We start from the raw sequence: 16,669 nt of genomic DNA, 5'->3' as shown, positions 1-16,669 counted from the left end.
GATGCTTTTGAACTGTGGTGTTGGAGAAGACTCTTGAGAGTCCCTTGGACTGCAAGGAGATCCAACCAGTCCATCCTAATGGAGATCAGTCCTGGTTGTTCATTGGAAAGACTGACGCTGAAGCTGAAACTCCAATACCTTGGCCACCTCATGCAAAGAGTTGACTCATTGGAAAAGACCCTGATGCTGGGAGGGATTGGGGGCAGGAGGAGAAGGGGACGACGGGACAAGTTGGCTGGACGGCATCACCGACTCGATGGATATGAGTTTGAGTAAACTCCAGGAGTTGGTGATGGACAGGGATGCCTGGTGTGCTGCGATTCATGGGTTCGCAAAGAGTCGGACACAGCTGAGCGACTGAATTTGAACTGAACTGAACTGAAGCTACTGAGTATACACATATACACACAGACTTAAACCATTTTATTTGATTACCTTATCCCTTTATAAGTTAAAACTTCTAGAAGGCAGTAATAGAGTTCTGTTTCTCAATACCTTTTTGTCCCAACACATCCAACGTAGACACCAACACTCAGTCAGGGGTTAAAGCAGTGACTCTCAAGGGCAGATTGGCAGGAGGAGAGATGGTGCCGTGAACCTTCTGCTCCTGATTTGCACAAGCGATCCCGTGATTTAAAAGTCTCAGGTCTCTACCAGGGTTTCCCTCTAACCCAGCCCACCCAGGTCACAGTCAGTAATCATTTCTGTACTCAGTATAATATTTCTGAAGCATGTACCTTTTCCTGCCCTTTACAAGTGGTGCACTTCAGAATGCATCTCTTGGGACTTCCCTAGTGGTCCGGTGAAGACCCCGCACTTCCAATGCAGGAGGCACAGGTTCGATCCCTGCTCAGGGAACTAAGATCCTGCATGCCTCAGAGTATAGTGAAAACAAACAAATGAAAACCCTGAAAGCATCTCTCTGCCTCTTGAAAAAAATTCCTTGTTTTTTTTCTTCTCAGCAAAGATCACAGCACCAAAAAGAAGGGAGGCTGTGACTGTCCCATAGTTGAGCAGGGCAGGAGTGCAGAGAGATGGGTTGTTTGAACTCGTTTCTTAACCTTGTAAATAAGGAGCTGATTATATCCCATGAACTTCCAAACTCTTCCTATAAAGATGATGTCCCCAACCAGCATATAGTTAGTTAAAATGTGTGGTACTGATTGATTCACTGGCTTCAGTTTTAAAATAATAATAATTAAATTATCAAGAGCTCTTCTCTGTTGTGGGGGAAAGACCGGAACATCTTGGTAACCACCCAGGCAGCCTTCCCACTGGCCTTCTGACCCGCCAAGTCTCCCCTTCACTTTGTATTTGAAGTTCATCAGATCATTTCAGATGAAATTGTGCTGCTGGCCACAGGGTTTAATGTTCAGTGTCGTTGAACTCAAATGAAGCCACTTCTTTTGCTTTTTAAAAGGATAATCTCTGGAAGCATTTTATTTAGACCACCCCAAAACATACTGAAGCAATTGTAATTTAAGTGGGTGTGTCCACTGAGGAAGTGCAAGGAAGGCCAAAGATGACCTCCGAGAGAACACAGTGTTTGGGGGAGAGAAAATACTGTGGATTTCCTGCCCCCTCTTTCTCAAACTGTGTTGCACAGGAAAGCCCCTAACCACTGCTTAGTAAGAGCTCATGCTCGGGCACCGCGGATGAGAAACACCAGCCTGAATATTCCATCTGTGCCTGTTTGCCCTTCCTACACAAACACAACCTTTGAATATTACCTCAAGGAGATGACTCCCTTCAGCTTGTAATGATGGGATATATAGGCAACAGTGAAAAAAGGAAACAAAACTGCTCAGTTATCGGAACTGAGACTGTTTCTTAGTTATTCAAAAAAACGAAGAGTTGCCCTTTCCAAAACATACTGCCACTAGTTGAAAGGAATTGCCCAAATCACATTTTTCTGGGCATATTTGTGCCAAGTGCCACTTAACATGGGAATTTTGTGACCCTCAGTGAATGGAGGAGCCTCAGTTAGGTTTCTCTGGATGCAAACTGAATCTTCCTGGCCATGCAGTCATATTTTTAACAAAATAGTGTTTGTAGAACAGAAGCAGATCAGTATCTCACAGCAGAGTGAACACGGGAGAGAAACTGTGCATTAATACTTAGAATGATCCAGTATCTTTTAAAAATGTGATCAGTGCAATAGCAAAATAGCCATTGGAAAGTGTTTATCATAGCTTAGGCATGTTGACTGAAAACTTGAAGCATTCCTCAGTGTTTAAAAGTTTGAAATGTTTTCTGTAATTTTTGGCTTGGAAACCGTCATCTGTCACTAACACTGGGAATGTTATTTCAATCAATCAAGCTAATTGTACTGAGAACTGGTAAGAGAAGACTTCTCCCCCTAAGTGGCATTCTGACTCTTAATGCAGCATCCTGAGTTCCTCAGTACCCAGAAAGAGCCCCATAGAGCAGGCTGGTGGATTCCAGTCTTCAAAGTGGGGTTGTCACACATGAAGCAGCTTTAGGGGTTGTAAGTCAGACTCATCTATATGCAGTTATGGTGAGCTTATCATCATGGTCTGATTGGTGTGGCTGCACTCACAGGTCAGTTCATGAAACAGAATCTAACCAGAGTCAGCTCTTTAGGGCAGCACCTACTTTGAGAGGTATCTTTACCTTCCACAGTCAGCTGTGTTCTGGGCACCCTTTTTTCAATTCTAATTTACCCATTTGCTGGAGTGTCTTAGTCAATTTGAGTTGCTATAACAAGAGTACAATAGCTTGGACAAACTGATTTCTCAGAGTTCAGGAGGTTGAGAAGTACAAGATCAAGATGCTGGTAGCAGGTAGCCATCTTCTTATTGTATCCTTAGATGGCAGAGAGCAAAGAGAAGAGACAAAACCTCTCCTGTCTCTTCTTATAAGGGCACTAATCCCATTCATGAAAGCTCCATCCTCATGACCTAATTACCTCCCAAAGGCCTCATTTCTAAATTCGATTACTCTGGGATTAGGATTTCAGCATACAAATTTGGGGGGATACAGATATTCAGTCTTTAGCCCAGAGTCACCATAAAGATGCATTAATGCCATCATGTATAAGATGCAGACCCTTAAAAATATGGACCCCTGACCCTTGCCTATTTAGAAATGTTATAAAAGGTCCATGTTCTCCCTTTCAGTGATCTAGTGCTTCCAGTTTCATTGTAAACAGGGGTTGGTTAAAGACACTGAAATTGTGTTGTGGAGTATGTTACAATATGGTCACCAAGAAAAAATACCTGGAATATCTTTATTTTAAAATATCTAGAATATATATATATGTATGTATGTGTGTGTGTGTGTGTGTGTGTGTGTACAGATACATACACATATGCATACACACATGATACATTTTTAAAATAATTATTTATTTACTTCTTTTGGGCAGTACTGAGTGTTGTTGCATGGGCTTTTCTCTAGTTGTGAGAAGCAGGGGCCACTCTCTAGTTGTGGCGCATGGGCTTCTCGTTGCAGTGGCTTCTCTTATTGCAGAGCATGCGCTCTGGGCACACAGGCCTCAGTAGTTGTGGCTCACTGGCTCTAGAGCACAGGCTCAGTAGTTGTGACACTCGGGCTTAGTTGCTCTGTGTCAGGTGGGATCTTCCTGGCTCAGGGATCGAACCCACATCTCCTGCATTGGCAGGCGGATTCTTTACCACTGAGCCACCAGGGAGGCCCTTGTGTTAATAGATCAGACTTACAGCCCTCAGGGGTCCGTGGGTATTAATTTGGAGCAATGGAAACAGTCCATCGCTTTGCTAACGAGTGGTTTTCAAGCTGTGGGGCTCTAGCTATGTAGACAGGAGTCTTAACTAGAGCATCTGTTCCTAGATCAAATTCATACATCTCAGATCTCCTGAACTCACTCACACTAGCCTCTCCTGCTTCTGTATTTCTGTCCTTCCTAGCTCTGTCATGCATTCTGATCATCATTTACTGCCTTCATGATCATTTAGCCAGTTCATTTTTTTTTCTACCTTGTTTTTATGCTTCTAGAGAGTAGAGTGTTGAATAAAGGCTAGTCCAAGTCTGTCCATTGAGCACTCTCCTGACCCTTTATAAGAAGCCACTGGATACATCTGTCTAAGCTGTGTGTTGCTCCATCTTTTTGTCCTATCTTGAAAAGTTATTTATTATGAGAATAAAATGAGCTAATGCTAGAGAGAGCACTTGGGGACATTTAATAACTATTTACATGTGAGGTGATATTGTTATTTATACCTTAGACTAGCTCTGAGAATTGTCAAGGACACTTGTTTTTATACAGGGGGGAAAAAAACTCTGCCTACTTAAGAAAGGTTGAATAACATTTTTGCTTCTATTTAGAATATCCGTCACTGAAAGTATACTAAAAATGTTTCTTTTAAAATAAATATATATATATATATATATATAATTACAGATGGGATATACGCCACTACATGTAGGCTGCCACTATGGAAACATCAAGATTGTTAACTTCCTGCTCCAGCATTCTGCAAAAGTAAATGCCAAAACAAAGGTAAACTTCTTTCTCCTTTGTATCTACCAAGTCATTGATCTTGGATCTTGTATGGAAGGGAGTTAAGAGTCTTTTCTTCCATCTTCCTTCTACAGAATGGGTATACACCATTACACCAAGCAGCTCAACAGGGACACACCCATATAATCAATGTGTTGCTTCAAAACAATGCCTCCCCCAATGAACTCACTGTGGTAAGAGCCAAGGGTCAGCTCGGGGAAAAGGGGGAAAGGGGGAGCTGGGCTGGGCTGCTCGCATGTTCTTACATATTTCATTGTGCGTCAAGGTTGCTTTTTAGCTTTCGTTTGTAGGCCTAAGCAGAGCATTCAGTAGAATGAAGGGAAAAGAACAATAACTGTATTGTGGTGAGCTGTCCGTAGAGAGAGATGTGATTAGTGTTTCCCTCTTAAAAAACTACAAACCCATTGCTGCCTGGTAGGAAGTACATATGTAAGAAGCAGCACATGTTTGTTTCCTTGATTGCTGAGAACATTACAGATTCCATGTATAGCAACCCAGACTGTGCTGTGTGAGTAGAAACAGGTTAGGTGGCTCTTGTGCAAGGTTCATCTTTAATGAAACAGCATTTTGTATGTGACTGTGGGAAAGGACTAGTGAGACACTCGCCTCAGGTTTGCACAGACGACACATGTGCAAACACACAGGTGCTGATGCCCGTGGAGTGACTGGTAATTCCTAGTCCCCGTTTCCCTCTTGCCAGAACGGGAACACTGCCCTGGCCATTGCCCGGAGGCTTGGCTACATCTCGGTGGTGGACACCCTGAAGGTGGTGACCGAAGAGACCGTGACCACAACTGTGAGTAGTGGATGCCACACCCTGTTACCCCCTTGCCCTGAAAGCCAGTTCTTGGACTGCAGATTTTCCCAGGCTGTGGGGAGAAGAACCTTGCTCCTCCACTCAGAGACTAAGTGTCATGTTTCCAGATGCTGTTAACCTCCTTGATGGCAATCAGCAAAGCAAAACTCTCATTTCTGATATTTAGAAAAATTAAAAACACTAAAAATACCTTTTATCTTTCAAAAAGCTATAGAGTTTTTAGTTCCATAGAAAGCTAACTGTGTTTGTTAAATTTGATATAAAAAATATTTAATGAGATGAAGGCAGAAATGTTTTAACAGCCTTTCTTTGGCAGTTTAAGAACTATGAAAACTCTAAGTTGATTCTTTAAAATATTTTAACTCACAAATGACAATATATCCATTGTCATCGTTATGGTGAAAATATTTTTGTTATAGATACATTCACCATAGGATCCAAATTGATTTTTCCTACCAGGCTGGGTCCTCTTCCATTCACCTGTTGGAGCTTAAATAGAAGAACAATAGGGTGTCGCATTAAAACTTAAATCTTCACCAGGAGGCCTTATTGCATCAAATATATTTTTACAAGCTGCCAGCCTCTAGGATAGGTCATCTCTTTTGAACCTCACCTGATGTCTTTGAACTCTTTCAGGATTTGGTAACTTTGGGATCAAGACCAGGTGTTGCACCATATCAGAGGCTTATTTGAGTTATTCTTGACTCCATGACTCAACACACAGGCCCAGACTGAGTCCATAAAATGTCAGTGTAGGACTCTGCAACACTTGGAATTATCAGCTGTGCTTCTTTTTCTCAAAGACCACCTACCACATGAAGGCATAGTTCACATCTTCAGTCTGGATACACAGGGCTGCATACAAAACATGGCTCACGGGACTCTGTAGCTTCCTGCCTGTTGAGTTATTTGGCTGTATACAGGTTTTAAAAACTAAAAGTTCAGCCTGATGATCACAAGAGAGAAATTCTATAATTTTCTAAAGAGAAAACAGCAGCTTCAGTCAACTAGAGCAATGGTTGTCAACTAGGGCACATTTCTAACTTCAAGACAGTTTGAATAAATTCCCACATATTCTTTCTTATAAGTCTTGATATTTCATTATCTTAAAATCTATTATTAAATTCTCAAGAAAAGAGTTTAAATAATAATATTTATTAACCTTAATTTTATAGATATGCCATGTAACTCTAGAGTGGGAAAGGAGAGAAGCACAGGTATTAAACAATGGCCAGATGTCATCAGGCTCAAAAGATTTGAAGCCACTGCAATAAATACATGAAACTTCTATTTCAGTGTTAAAGGACTTAAAATGGTTCAAAATATAAATCTTACTCGATTAAATGTCAGTGACTTTCTCACCCATTGCTGTGCCATGCTAAGTCACTTCGATCATGTCTGACTCTTGTGACCCCATGAACTGTAGCCCACCAGGCTTCTCTGTCCATGGGATTCTCCAGGCAAAAATACTGGAATGGGTTGCCATTTCCTCCTCCAGGGCATCTTCTGGACCCAGGGATCGAACCTGCATCTTTTTTTATGTCTCCTGCATTACAGGCAGGTTCTTTACTACTAGCACCACCTGGAAAGCCCATTAGGAAAGTTCAAAATGTTTCTTTGATGTCAAAAGAGTTTTAGGAGAAAATAAAGTTATGGACTAAGACAGTTAAGTTATAGCCTCAGGAAATGTACTGAGAGAAAAGCATTTTGGGGCTCCAGTTCCTAGTGAAAGAATGTGCGCAGTAGTCATACCATTTCTCACACAAAATCATTAGCTGACTTGGTAGGTGATTTTCTGCCAGAGAGAAAAGAAATGACTAATGCTAACAGGAGGCACAGTTTGCCTGGTGAAGTGAATGAACCTCCACCAAATGAAGCTTTCACAGTGACTAAGAGTCCACGCAAGTTCCTGAGACTGAGTCCAGTGTTGCAGTATCAAAGCTTTATTTCAAGCTGAGACACCACCTTCTCAGACTTCCCTTTGCAGTTACATTCAGCTCAGACAGGACTGTAGCAATTCAGGGTGGGGGTCTATGATCCTAAACTAAGCAAGCACAGAGCAGCCTCCACCACAGGGGGTCTTTCTTCAGCAGCTATGGAAGCCCAGCAGCCACTGTCCCCATAAGCAGACGTCAATTTTTCAGCAACCTTAAATCCCAGACTGCATCAGGACTTCCCTGGTGGTCCAGTGGTCAAGACTTTGCACTTCCACTGCCAGGGGTCACAGGTTCTATCCCTGGTACAGAAATAAGACCTCATATGTGGTGCAGCTTGGCCAAAAAAAAAAAAAAGACGACATCTTTGATAGGAGTGCCATGTTTAATATGGAAATTCTGAGAAAGTTGCTTTAGTTAATGACTTTACAGTCATGGCTGAATAGGAAACTGAGTAACTAGAACTGGGTATACAAAACATACAAATTAAGCTATTTAAATTGCGTTGTTTAAAATTTCCATCAGAGCACTTCAGTCACTCAGATGTTGATAAAGGAAACCAGGCCTCCTTGGAGAAGTGACAAAAAATCTAGAGCTGGGGCAGGAAATATACAAGATGAGCCTGGAACCTCTTGCAGTGCCATAAAGGATTCCCCCCAACAACTGCCATATAAATAAATACACATATATAAAATGATGAGATATATTAATATTAAAGGGACACAGGAATCCACTGAAAGAGTTCCCAGTGGCCAAAGCTGGAACAATTTGAGCAAAAGAAATACAATGGAATTGGGGTACAGGTGCAAAGTATAAAACATATATCTATGCATTCTTACTGATACAGATAAATGAATAACTAGAGAATAAAAGATGAATTCCCCAGTCAAAAGAATTCCAAATAATTGATGAAAATGCTTCACCATCAGGGAGGTAGAACATGATTCCCCACCGCTGAAGTATATCTGAGTATAGTAACTTTCCTCCAGAGAAAACAGTACAGAGACTGAGGGAAGTATAGTAATTCTGTGATGAAGAAAACTGATCAACAGCCTGATGGCCAAGAACATCAACACCCGTAAATCATGTTGATGGTACATATCCTTCATGTAATATGATGAAAATGGCATTTTACCATGGTGATATTCCTCCCCCAAAACATATAACCCCAGTCTAATCAATGAGAAAAACATGGGAAAATCTCAGTTTACGGACATTCTACAAAATACCTGAGCAGTTCACCCTGAAACTGGCAAGGTCATTAAAAACATGGAAAGTCTGAGAAACTGTCACAGCTATAGGAGCCTAAGGAGATTGACAGTTAAAGAGAACATGGTATCCTGGATGAGATGCTAGAACAGTAAAAGAATATTTGGCAAAAACTAAGGAAATCTGAATAAAATATAGACTTTAATAATAATAAATCAGTATTGACTTATTAATTTCTACAAACGTACCTTGCTAATGTATGCTAATAATAAGGGAAATGGGGTGAAAATTCTACTATCCTTACAATTTTTGTGTAAATAGAAAACTGTTCTAATATAAAATACTCATTTTTTTAATGTTCAATTACAGTATTACATGCTGGGAAAATACCAAGTAATGCTTTATTTCAACATGACTTGTACTACTGGTCTTTCATTTGCTCAGATTAAAAGAGGACTCATTTTAAAACTAAAACATATTAAGTCATTCATATTTTCAAACAAGTAATACTGTCAGTGTCCTTTGGATAGATACAATCTATCTAGGTAAAAGTTATCAAAGAACAAGTGAAAATTCAGTAAAGCCTTTGCTCTGTAATATACCATTTTTAAGATTTTGTAGATGTTCAAATTATTCTGCAAATGCATCATCTCTAAAATATTTTCTGCAAACACATAGTTGTAAAAGTTATGTTTTAAAATCTTAATATTTTGTTTTAGAAATTAAAACATACACATAGGAGGAAAAACAAAAGAAGTGACTGGCTTGGCAGAAGCAACAAAGACATATTTCTTGCCTTTCATCTGGTTTATCTTCAGCTAGGACTTTTAGTGGAGTGGGGTGGCAGGTTCATCAGACCATGAAAAAGTGTAGCAATAGACTAAGAGAGGCAGTGTCTCTCTCCTTTCCTTTGAAAAAACTTTATTCAGGACCTAAATCTTTTAAGCTGATGTGGTTTGCCACTAGAACTCTTTCACCTTGTATTCATTCTCTGCCATGTATATGATGAGGACTTCAGTGCTACTAAGGGATATTTTTGATGTTATTTTGTAGGCGGGAGCTTCAAGGTATTCATCAATCCCACACATAAATCCCACAGTAAACCTATAGATTAATTTAGGAAGAAGTGAATAGTCTCAGTAAAATGTGCTGTTTACTCATTCTAAAGTGATTGCTTTTTTTGTTACTAGACTGTCATAGAGAAGCACAAAATGAATGTTCCAGAAACTATGAATGAAGTTCTTGATATGTCTGATGATGAAGGTATGAAAACCTCCTTTGAGTTTGTTGTAACAAAGAGTGACTGTGTATTTGTTTCCTGAAGGAAATTCATTGCAAAAATGTTTTCAGAAGCATTGATATGTTTTGTTGTAGTATCAACGGTATGCATTTTTCACACTTACATTGTTCACTTAAATCATGCAGTTCGTAAAGCCAACGCCCCTGAAATGCTCAGTGATGGCGAGTATATCTCAGATGTTGAAGAAGGTATTTGCGAATTTTTATTGTGATAAAATTTAACTACCAGTTTTATCTTCCATTTCTTATCTTGAAATATAACCCTTCCCTGAGTTACTAACTTTTCATTTTATCTTGTGGTTGTTAATTAATGTATCATTTAAACAATATGTATTTGATTTCACTGTCTTCTTTTGGTCTCTTTGAGTGCCCTCCCCTTGAACCCATTTTCCTGCTTGAAAATACAAGTGTCACTACTTATCAGGATTACTTTCTTTCTATTTGTTGCTATTAAGTAGAAAAGTGATATTTTGATTGCTTACATTTGAAAATCTAGAAAAGAAAATCTGTTTATATCTAAAATTTTTTTTCATAAGTAAGTGAAGGTTTATGAGGAAGGACTTAAATGCCCATTCTAGGATGTACTCTAAGCTTTGCAGTGAAAGCTATTTTTGATCTTGAACTCATAATGAAAAGCCAACCTGAAAAAACTTGCTTTCAAAATATAAATTTTCAATCTTGATTTCATGAAAGAGACAAAATATAGATGATTATACCTATTCATGTGCTTAAAAGAACCTTTTAGTTTCCTGCCTCACTTAAAAATTAGTGCATTTAAGCAGGTCATGGTATGTAGATATATTAATGAAATTATATCTTTATTGTTCTTTGAAAAACTGACATGTTTACATGAATAAATATAAAGATGGCAGATGTTGGCATTTTACTGAAATGTTTACTTACAGTAGAATATATATTTATGTTTCTTTCCTGCATCATTTGACTCTCCCAAACAAAGTTCTGTCTTTTTGCTTCTCCATTTGCCATCTCTCATGTTGTTTTCTTCTTTTGGATCAGCCTTAGCGCAGCTACTCTTTCTTTGCCTCTAGGTCACCTTTATTGCAATTATTGGTTCCTTCTTTGGCTTGTCCAGTTTTCATTGGAAACCTAAGTAGTGGGAAAGCCTACCCGATCTAAAGTCACTTTAGCTTTTTCGGTGACCAGGGGCTTCCTCCTGTAAGTGCATTGTGACCAGAACTGCCCTCCTAGGAATGCTAATGTCTTGATGGTTTAGGGACTTGGTAATTTAGGGACTTGAAAGTACCTGTCTCACTGTTTGTGAATGTTGTTTTGATAAATGTCAAAGGCATCTACTCATCATTTTTCTTTCTTTTTCTGTAAACCATCAACTATATATTTATTTCTGTTAATCCCCCAATGGATAATATTTGTATCATCTTTAGGACGCAATGAGTAATATGCCTTACTGTCATATTATATTTCAGTGCTTTCTTTTGCAGCATTGTCAGAGTAATTTCTCATGTGCAGAAGCAAAAAGAAAAATGATGGTCTCACAGAGATGCATACACACATAAAATGTGATGTAAAAAGTACATTTTCAAATAAAATTGTTATGAAATATAATATGACAATCAAAGACCTAAAAATGTGCTAATTTCTAACAGAATATCCCCAAAGAGCTGCACTGATGAGAGGCCAAGTTTGAATGGACATTATAACAACCTTATACATGTGGAAAACCTTAATTTCCAAAAAGAAGAAATTTTGCATCTCTTAAAGATAATTCACTTAGCTGTTTAACTAGAAATGAAAATTATTTCTTTTAGATTTATATCAGCTTGGGAACTTGAAATGAACAAGGAAATTTTCATTCTCATTTTATCTTTCTTTCAGCCCTTGCATGTGTCCAGGGGCTCCTGGAAGCACATGGCTCTTGATTTCATAATGTGTAGAATTTAACGTTGAAATGGGGTTGGTTAAAGGTCACTCAGTCTGAACAACCGTCACTTAAGTGCTGGAATTACCTCTGTTAGGAGATCCTTTTCCCAGATGCCTCCATGTGAGTTCCCCAATTCTCGGTCTGCCTATTCCTATGAACAACTCTGGCTTTAAAAATTCTTCATTTTATGGAGCACTTTGTCACTGATTCAGGCTTTAACTCAGTAAGTCAGGCTGTGATCAGTTTGGCACTATTTAGAACAAAAGCTGCCTCATTCATGTAATAATCCTTCTGATATTTAAAAATGCTTTTCATGTTTCTTGTCAGTGTTTTTTCCTTCAGTCATATTATTGGCACTTTCTCCCGCTGTTCCCTTACCATCATGGTCAGTCTCCTGTGTACATTTCAGTATGTCCGTATCCATCTCCAACTGAGGTGGCCAGAACTGAGCACCATATTCAAGGTATAGTCTATTAAAAGCAGAGTCTATCAGGGCTCTTGTGTTGTCCATAGAAGATACTAAAAATCTATAATTGAAGATAAAAATACTGTTGAGATTATAATATATACTTAATTGAGTCCTATTAATATTACTGTCAGCTACAGTCCCTAAATTTTGCCTTCATGAGGTCCAGTAAACCACATTAGCCCTTTATCACATACTTGTATCATTCTCTGCTGCATGCACTAGCATTTCTATTTTACTCCAAATCCTACAACAAATCATTTTGAAAGTTTAATTTGAAAAGGAACCCTACAACTGCAATGATAGTATTTACATCTGACTCATTTGTCTAGTAGATTTGCCAGAGCTTTGCCACTGTGGTCTGATTTGGTGCTGCTGGTTTCATTAAGCCCTTTTGAATGGAAACAAATGTTTATTTCCATGAAACCACAGCATATTGTGAATCTATGTGAGAATTAGTAAGATCTTCAGGTATCCTAAGTGCTAAGAATATCAACAGCTTTTAAAAGCAAATAAAATAATAAGCAAAATATGCTGTCAGTTTTTCTCAAGAAGAATGAGTTTGTAACATGGGAAAATATAATCTGAATTATAAAAATCAAGTGAACATTGAGGGAACAGTGCCAAAAGTAGTCTCTTTTTCTCCCCCTTTCTTTGTAATTTTTGCTTTCTCTTTGTCCTCTCGCCTTGGTCCATAGTGAGAAATTAGTCTTAAGTTAAAAAAAAAAGCAATGTTGATTAATTTCTCAAAAAAATTTTTCAGAAAAACAAGGCTAAATGTTATCAGTGAATGGCCTAAGGAAACAATGGAGCCAAGTTATAGAGCAGAACAAAGGCTGACGTGTCAGCACAGCAGAGATAAAGCAATGTGTTTAAGGCAGGTGATGAGTTCACATGTCGTATGGGTAAGGGGCAAGTAGACCTATTTGGAGGGCCAGACTGATTCACAGACATCTTAGTGCTTTACTTTTTTCTTTCCCAGAAAATATGTTACATGCATATAAAATTAATATACATGCAAAATTAATGTTGATTCCAGAACCACTTAAGAGTTTTAAGTTTTGCAATTCAGTTTGTCATTAAAAAGAAAGAAAAAACTAAATCGGGGGAGGGAAGAGAGAGGGAAGGAAGAAAGAGAAAGGAAAGGAAAGGAAAGGAGAGAGGAATAAAAGAAGAAAATTGAGATTAAGATTCAAGTTGTCTTCTAGTTTGAGTCCTGCTCCCAAGAGTCACCATTGGCTTTGATTCAACAGTGATTTTACATTGCAAATTCCTAGAAAATGTATTTTGTCAATTTTTAAGAATGTATAATCATGTTATTTTAGCTTGCAAAATTCTAGTGGGTTGGGTTATAGCAATAAATCTAAAGAACTGCAGATGGGACATAATGAGACCTGGAATGAAGTCATGGAAAGTAAAACCCCAAAAGGCAGCTCTGTGAAATAGGACTCCACTGAACAGGTTTCTGAGACAACTGGGTGAGACAACTCTTGCTGGGAAGAATTATTTAATTCCCAGTTAGTTACAATTCAGATAAGACTGCAGAAGCTCTTCAGGATCAAATGTAGACCCTAAAATATTAAAAGAAAATGCTGAGAATCTAAGTACACTTAGAAATAATTGTCAGATAGGAATACCACGGCCTACCAGGTTTTTGTGAAGTTTCCTATTAAAGGAAATCCAAAAATCTGGAAACTAGATTCCAGATCCCTCAAGGAGCAAAGAAGAGGTTCATGAAGCAGAATAAATCTGTCTGACCCAGGAAAAAAGTTTTATGTACTAAAACTGCTATCAACTGGTCCTTTGGAATTGAAGCAGTAGATATCTAAAGGCTTGATATCAGGCTTGAGACTCTCAGGATGTAAACTCTTATAAAAATCTGTGTGTGTTTGTGTGTGTGTGTATTTTTTTTTTTTTTTAAGAATGAGATTCTTTCTTTGTGTGGTGGGTCAAAATCTTTGGATATGTTATTCATAAAAACATTTTAAAAAGTCTAAAAAAATAAAAATAATTGTCAGATAGGTGTAGCTTTTAGATATAATAAAGCACTGATGTTTCATCTGATAATATGAGAGAGTCATAATCGGCTCACTTTTGCATCAAAATCAGTGCCTAATGGAAACAAACCACAAATTTCAAAGAACTAAAATGGCAGATCAGTATCCTATAGCCCAAGCTCTTCATTATACTGATGAGAAGTAAAGCCCAAATAAATGTTGTGTGACTTGCCCAACCAGGTTAGTGGCAGAGTGGGACAAGAAGACACATCTGCCAGTCTGTGGCATTAGGTCATCTCTTTCACAACTACAGTAACATGAGCTGTGTTCTTACATTAGAACCCAAGATTGAACTTTTTTTTGAGCTTCAAAAAAAAAAAATGTATGCTTAGGAAAAGGAACAAATTGAAACTTGTCACAAAGTAATAATCATTCTTTTTTAAAGACCCAATGAAACTACAAAAGATGGTCCTCTGATCATCTTGGCAAAAGACCAAGATTCACATTCATGTAGAATAGCTATAAACATAATGTAGAATGGATTTTAAGAACTCAAAGCAAGTAGTTTTAGCAAACATATCCAAGTATTCTTAATCAGGGGAGAAAAGGTAGAATTTCATTTGGCACAATCTGAAATTCAAAAAAGTTGGAGAAATTATTTTGGGAAACACAAAGCCAGATATTGGGGGAGATGCCCTATAGCACTTCTTCTCACCAAGTGCTTTGGAGTATCCTGATCTCCTAGTCATCCTAATAAATGCATCAGACCATCATGTTTTCAGCTTTACAGACCTGGAAGGAAGCCTTGAAGATGTTTGCCTCCAGGTGGTCCAAGGGAGTCCTGGTTGCTATGCAGAGACTGCCCTTCACTTGAAATCTTACCATTTTATAAATACCTGTAAAATCATAGCATCTAACTTCTTGCCTGATGTTTCTCTGCTTACAAATGACCTTTCAAACAGATAGTACATAATTGCATGCTACTCTGGCATGGCGACCCACTCCAGTATTCTTGCCTAGAGAATCCCATGGACCGAGGAGCCTGGCAGGCTATGGTCAATAGAGTTCAAAGAGTCAGACACACCTAAAGTGACTTAACATGCACACTCAGCAATAAAGTCAAAATGAAATACCAGATGCAGAGACCTAGTCTTAGTCTCTGTTGTCTCCCTAGAACCTAGTACAGGGCCTGGAACAAAACAGCTCTTCAGTATGTGTTTGCACAGCTGCAACCAAACAGAGGAGACTCAAGGAAAGGAGAGTTGAATACAGGTTTCCGAGAACAGGCAAGATGAAGACAATGTGCCTCCCGTGGTCCCTGTTCCGGCCAGCCGTTGTACCCCTCCTCACTGAGACAGCCCTAGGTGACATAGTGAATCACTAAACACCTTTATAATGACTCTCCTAAGAGGTACCTACAGCTCAAAGAATAGTTCATAAATTTAAAAGAATTTCCAGCTAAAGGAAAAGACTTGTGGGCTGAGATAGAAGTCTCAATTTTCAAACAGAGTCCGTTCTGTCTTTGTTAGCCTGTCTTTGGAATTGGAATGGTTTAGTGATCTTCAGCCACACTGCCCACTTACCCAGCCATGTACTTGCCGTGTCTATTCAGAATCTCACAGATGTCTCAGCCTGCCCTAAACATACCCTGCAAACAGTGTTTCTTCCCACCCTTTTCCAGGTCAGTAAACAGCTCCATCACCCAAGCCAAAACCTGCAGTTCTGTGCCATCTCCCTTTCTTATACTTACATCCAGTCCATCAGTGAATCTATCCATTCTGCTTCCAGAATACATCCCACATCCCTCCACTTCCCACCCCCACCACTGTAATCCACCCGCTGACATGCTGCCCATGGAATATTGCAGAAGCCTCCTTGCAAGTCTCCACTTCTGCGCTTTCCCCACAGGCTGTTTTCTACACAGCATTCTCAACAATCTTTTAAAATGTAAATTGGATCGTGTTATTCCATTCCCCAGCTTCAAACCCTCCAAAGCTCATTTATTGTTCTGTCGCTAAGTTGTGTACAACTCTTTGTGACCCCATGGCTTCCCTGTCCTTCACTGTCTCCTGGAGTTTGCTCACACTCATGTCCATTGAGTCAGTGATGCCATCCAGCTATCTCATCCTCTGTCACCCGCTTCTCCTCCTGCCCTCAACCTTTCCCAGCATCAGGGTCTTTTCAAATGAGTCAGCTCTTCTCATCAGGTGGCCAAAGTGTTGGAGCTTCAACATCAGTCCTAACCAATGAATATTCAGGGTTGATTTCCTTTAGGATTGACTGATTTGATCTCCTTACAGTCCAAGGGACTCTCAAGAGACTCCCTGAAGCTCATAGCTAGGTTTTAAAGATTCATTCATATTGTTGTATATAACTGTAGTTCATTTGTTTTCATTTCTATATATTATTCCATATGCCTGGATCATAATTCGGTTATCCATTCTCCTGTGGATGGACGCATGGCTTGTTTCCAGGGTGGGGCTGTTGCAAACAAAGCTGCTATAAACCTTATATATGTTTCCCAG

General features: G+C 39.0%; 1 protein-coding gene across 2 annotated transcripts in view; it reads left to right on the top strand.

Annotated features, from left to right (window-relative positions):
• The window catches only part of ANK3 (ankyrin 3), a 366,464-nt gene that overhangs the window by 218,233 nt on the left and 131,562 nt on the right, over positions 1–16,669 (top strand). For both annotated transcript variants that reach the window (XM_070470691.1, XM_070470692.1), the window contains exons 19-23: positions 4,403–4,501; positions 4,597–4,695; positions 5,223–5,318; positions 9,673–9,745; positions 9,908–9,970. In XM_070470691.1, coding sequence (XP_070326792.1) covers positions 4,403–4,501; positions 4,597–4,695; positions 5,223–5,318; positions 9,673–9,745; positions 9,908–9,970 — 430 coding nt within the window. The remainder of the gene's footprint in view (positions 1–4,402; positions 4,502–4,596; positions 4,696–5,222; positions 5,319–9,672; positions 9,746–9,907; positions 9,971–16,669) is intronic.

The sequence above is a fragment of the Odocoileus virginianus genome, chromosome 7 (genome assembly GCF_023699985.2).
Source record: "Odocoileus virginianus isolate 20LAN1187 ecotype Illinois chromosome 7, Ovbor_1.2, whole genome shotgun sequence".
Classification (NCBI taxonomy): domain Eukaryota; kingdom Metazoa; phylum Chordata; class Mammalia; order Artiodactyla; family Cervidae; genus Odocoileus; species Odocoileus virginianus.
This window is presented reverse-complemented; position numbering and strand designations above follow the sequence as displayed.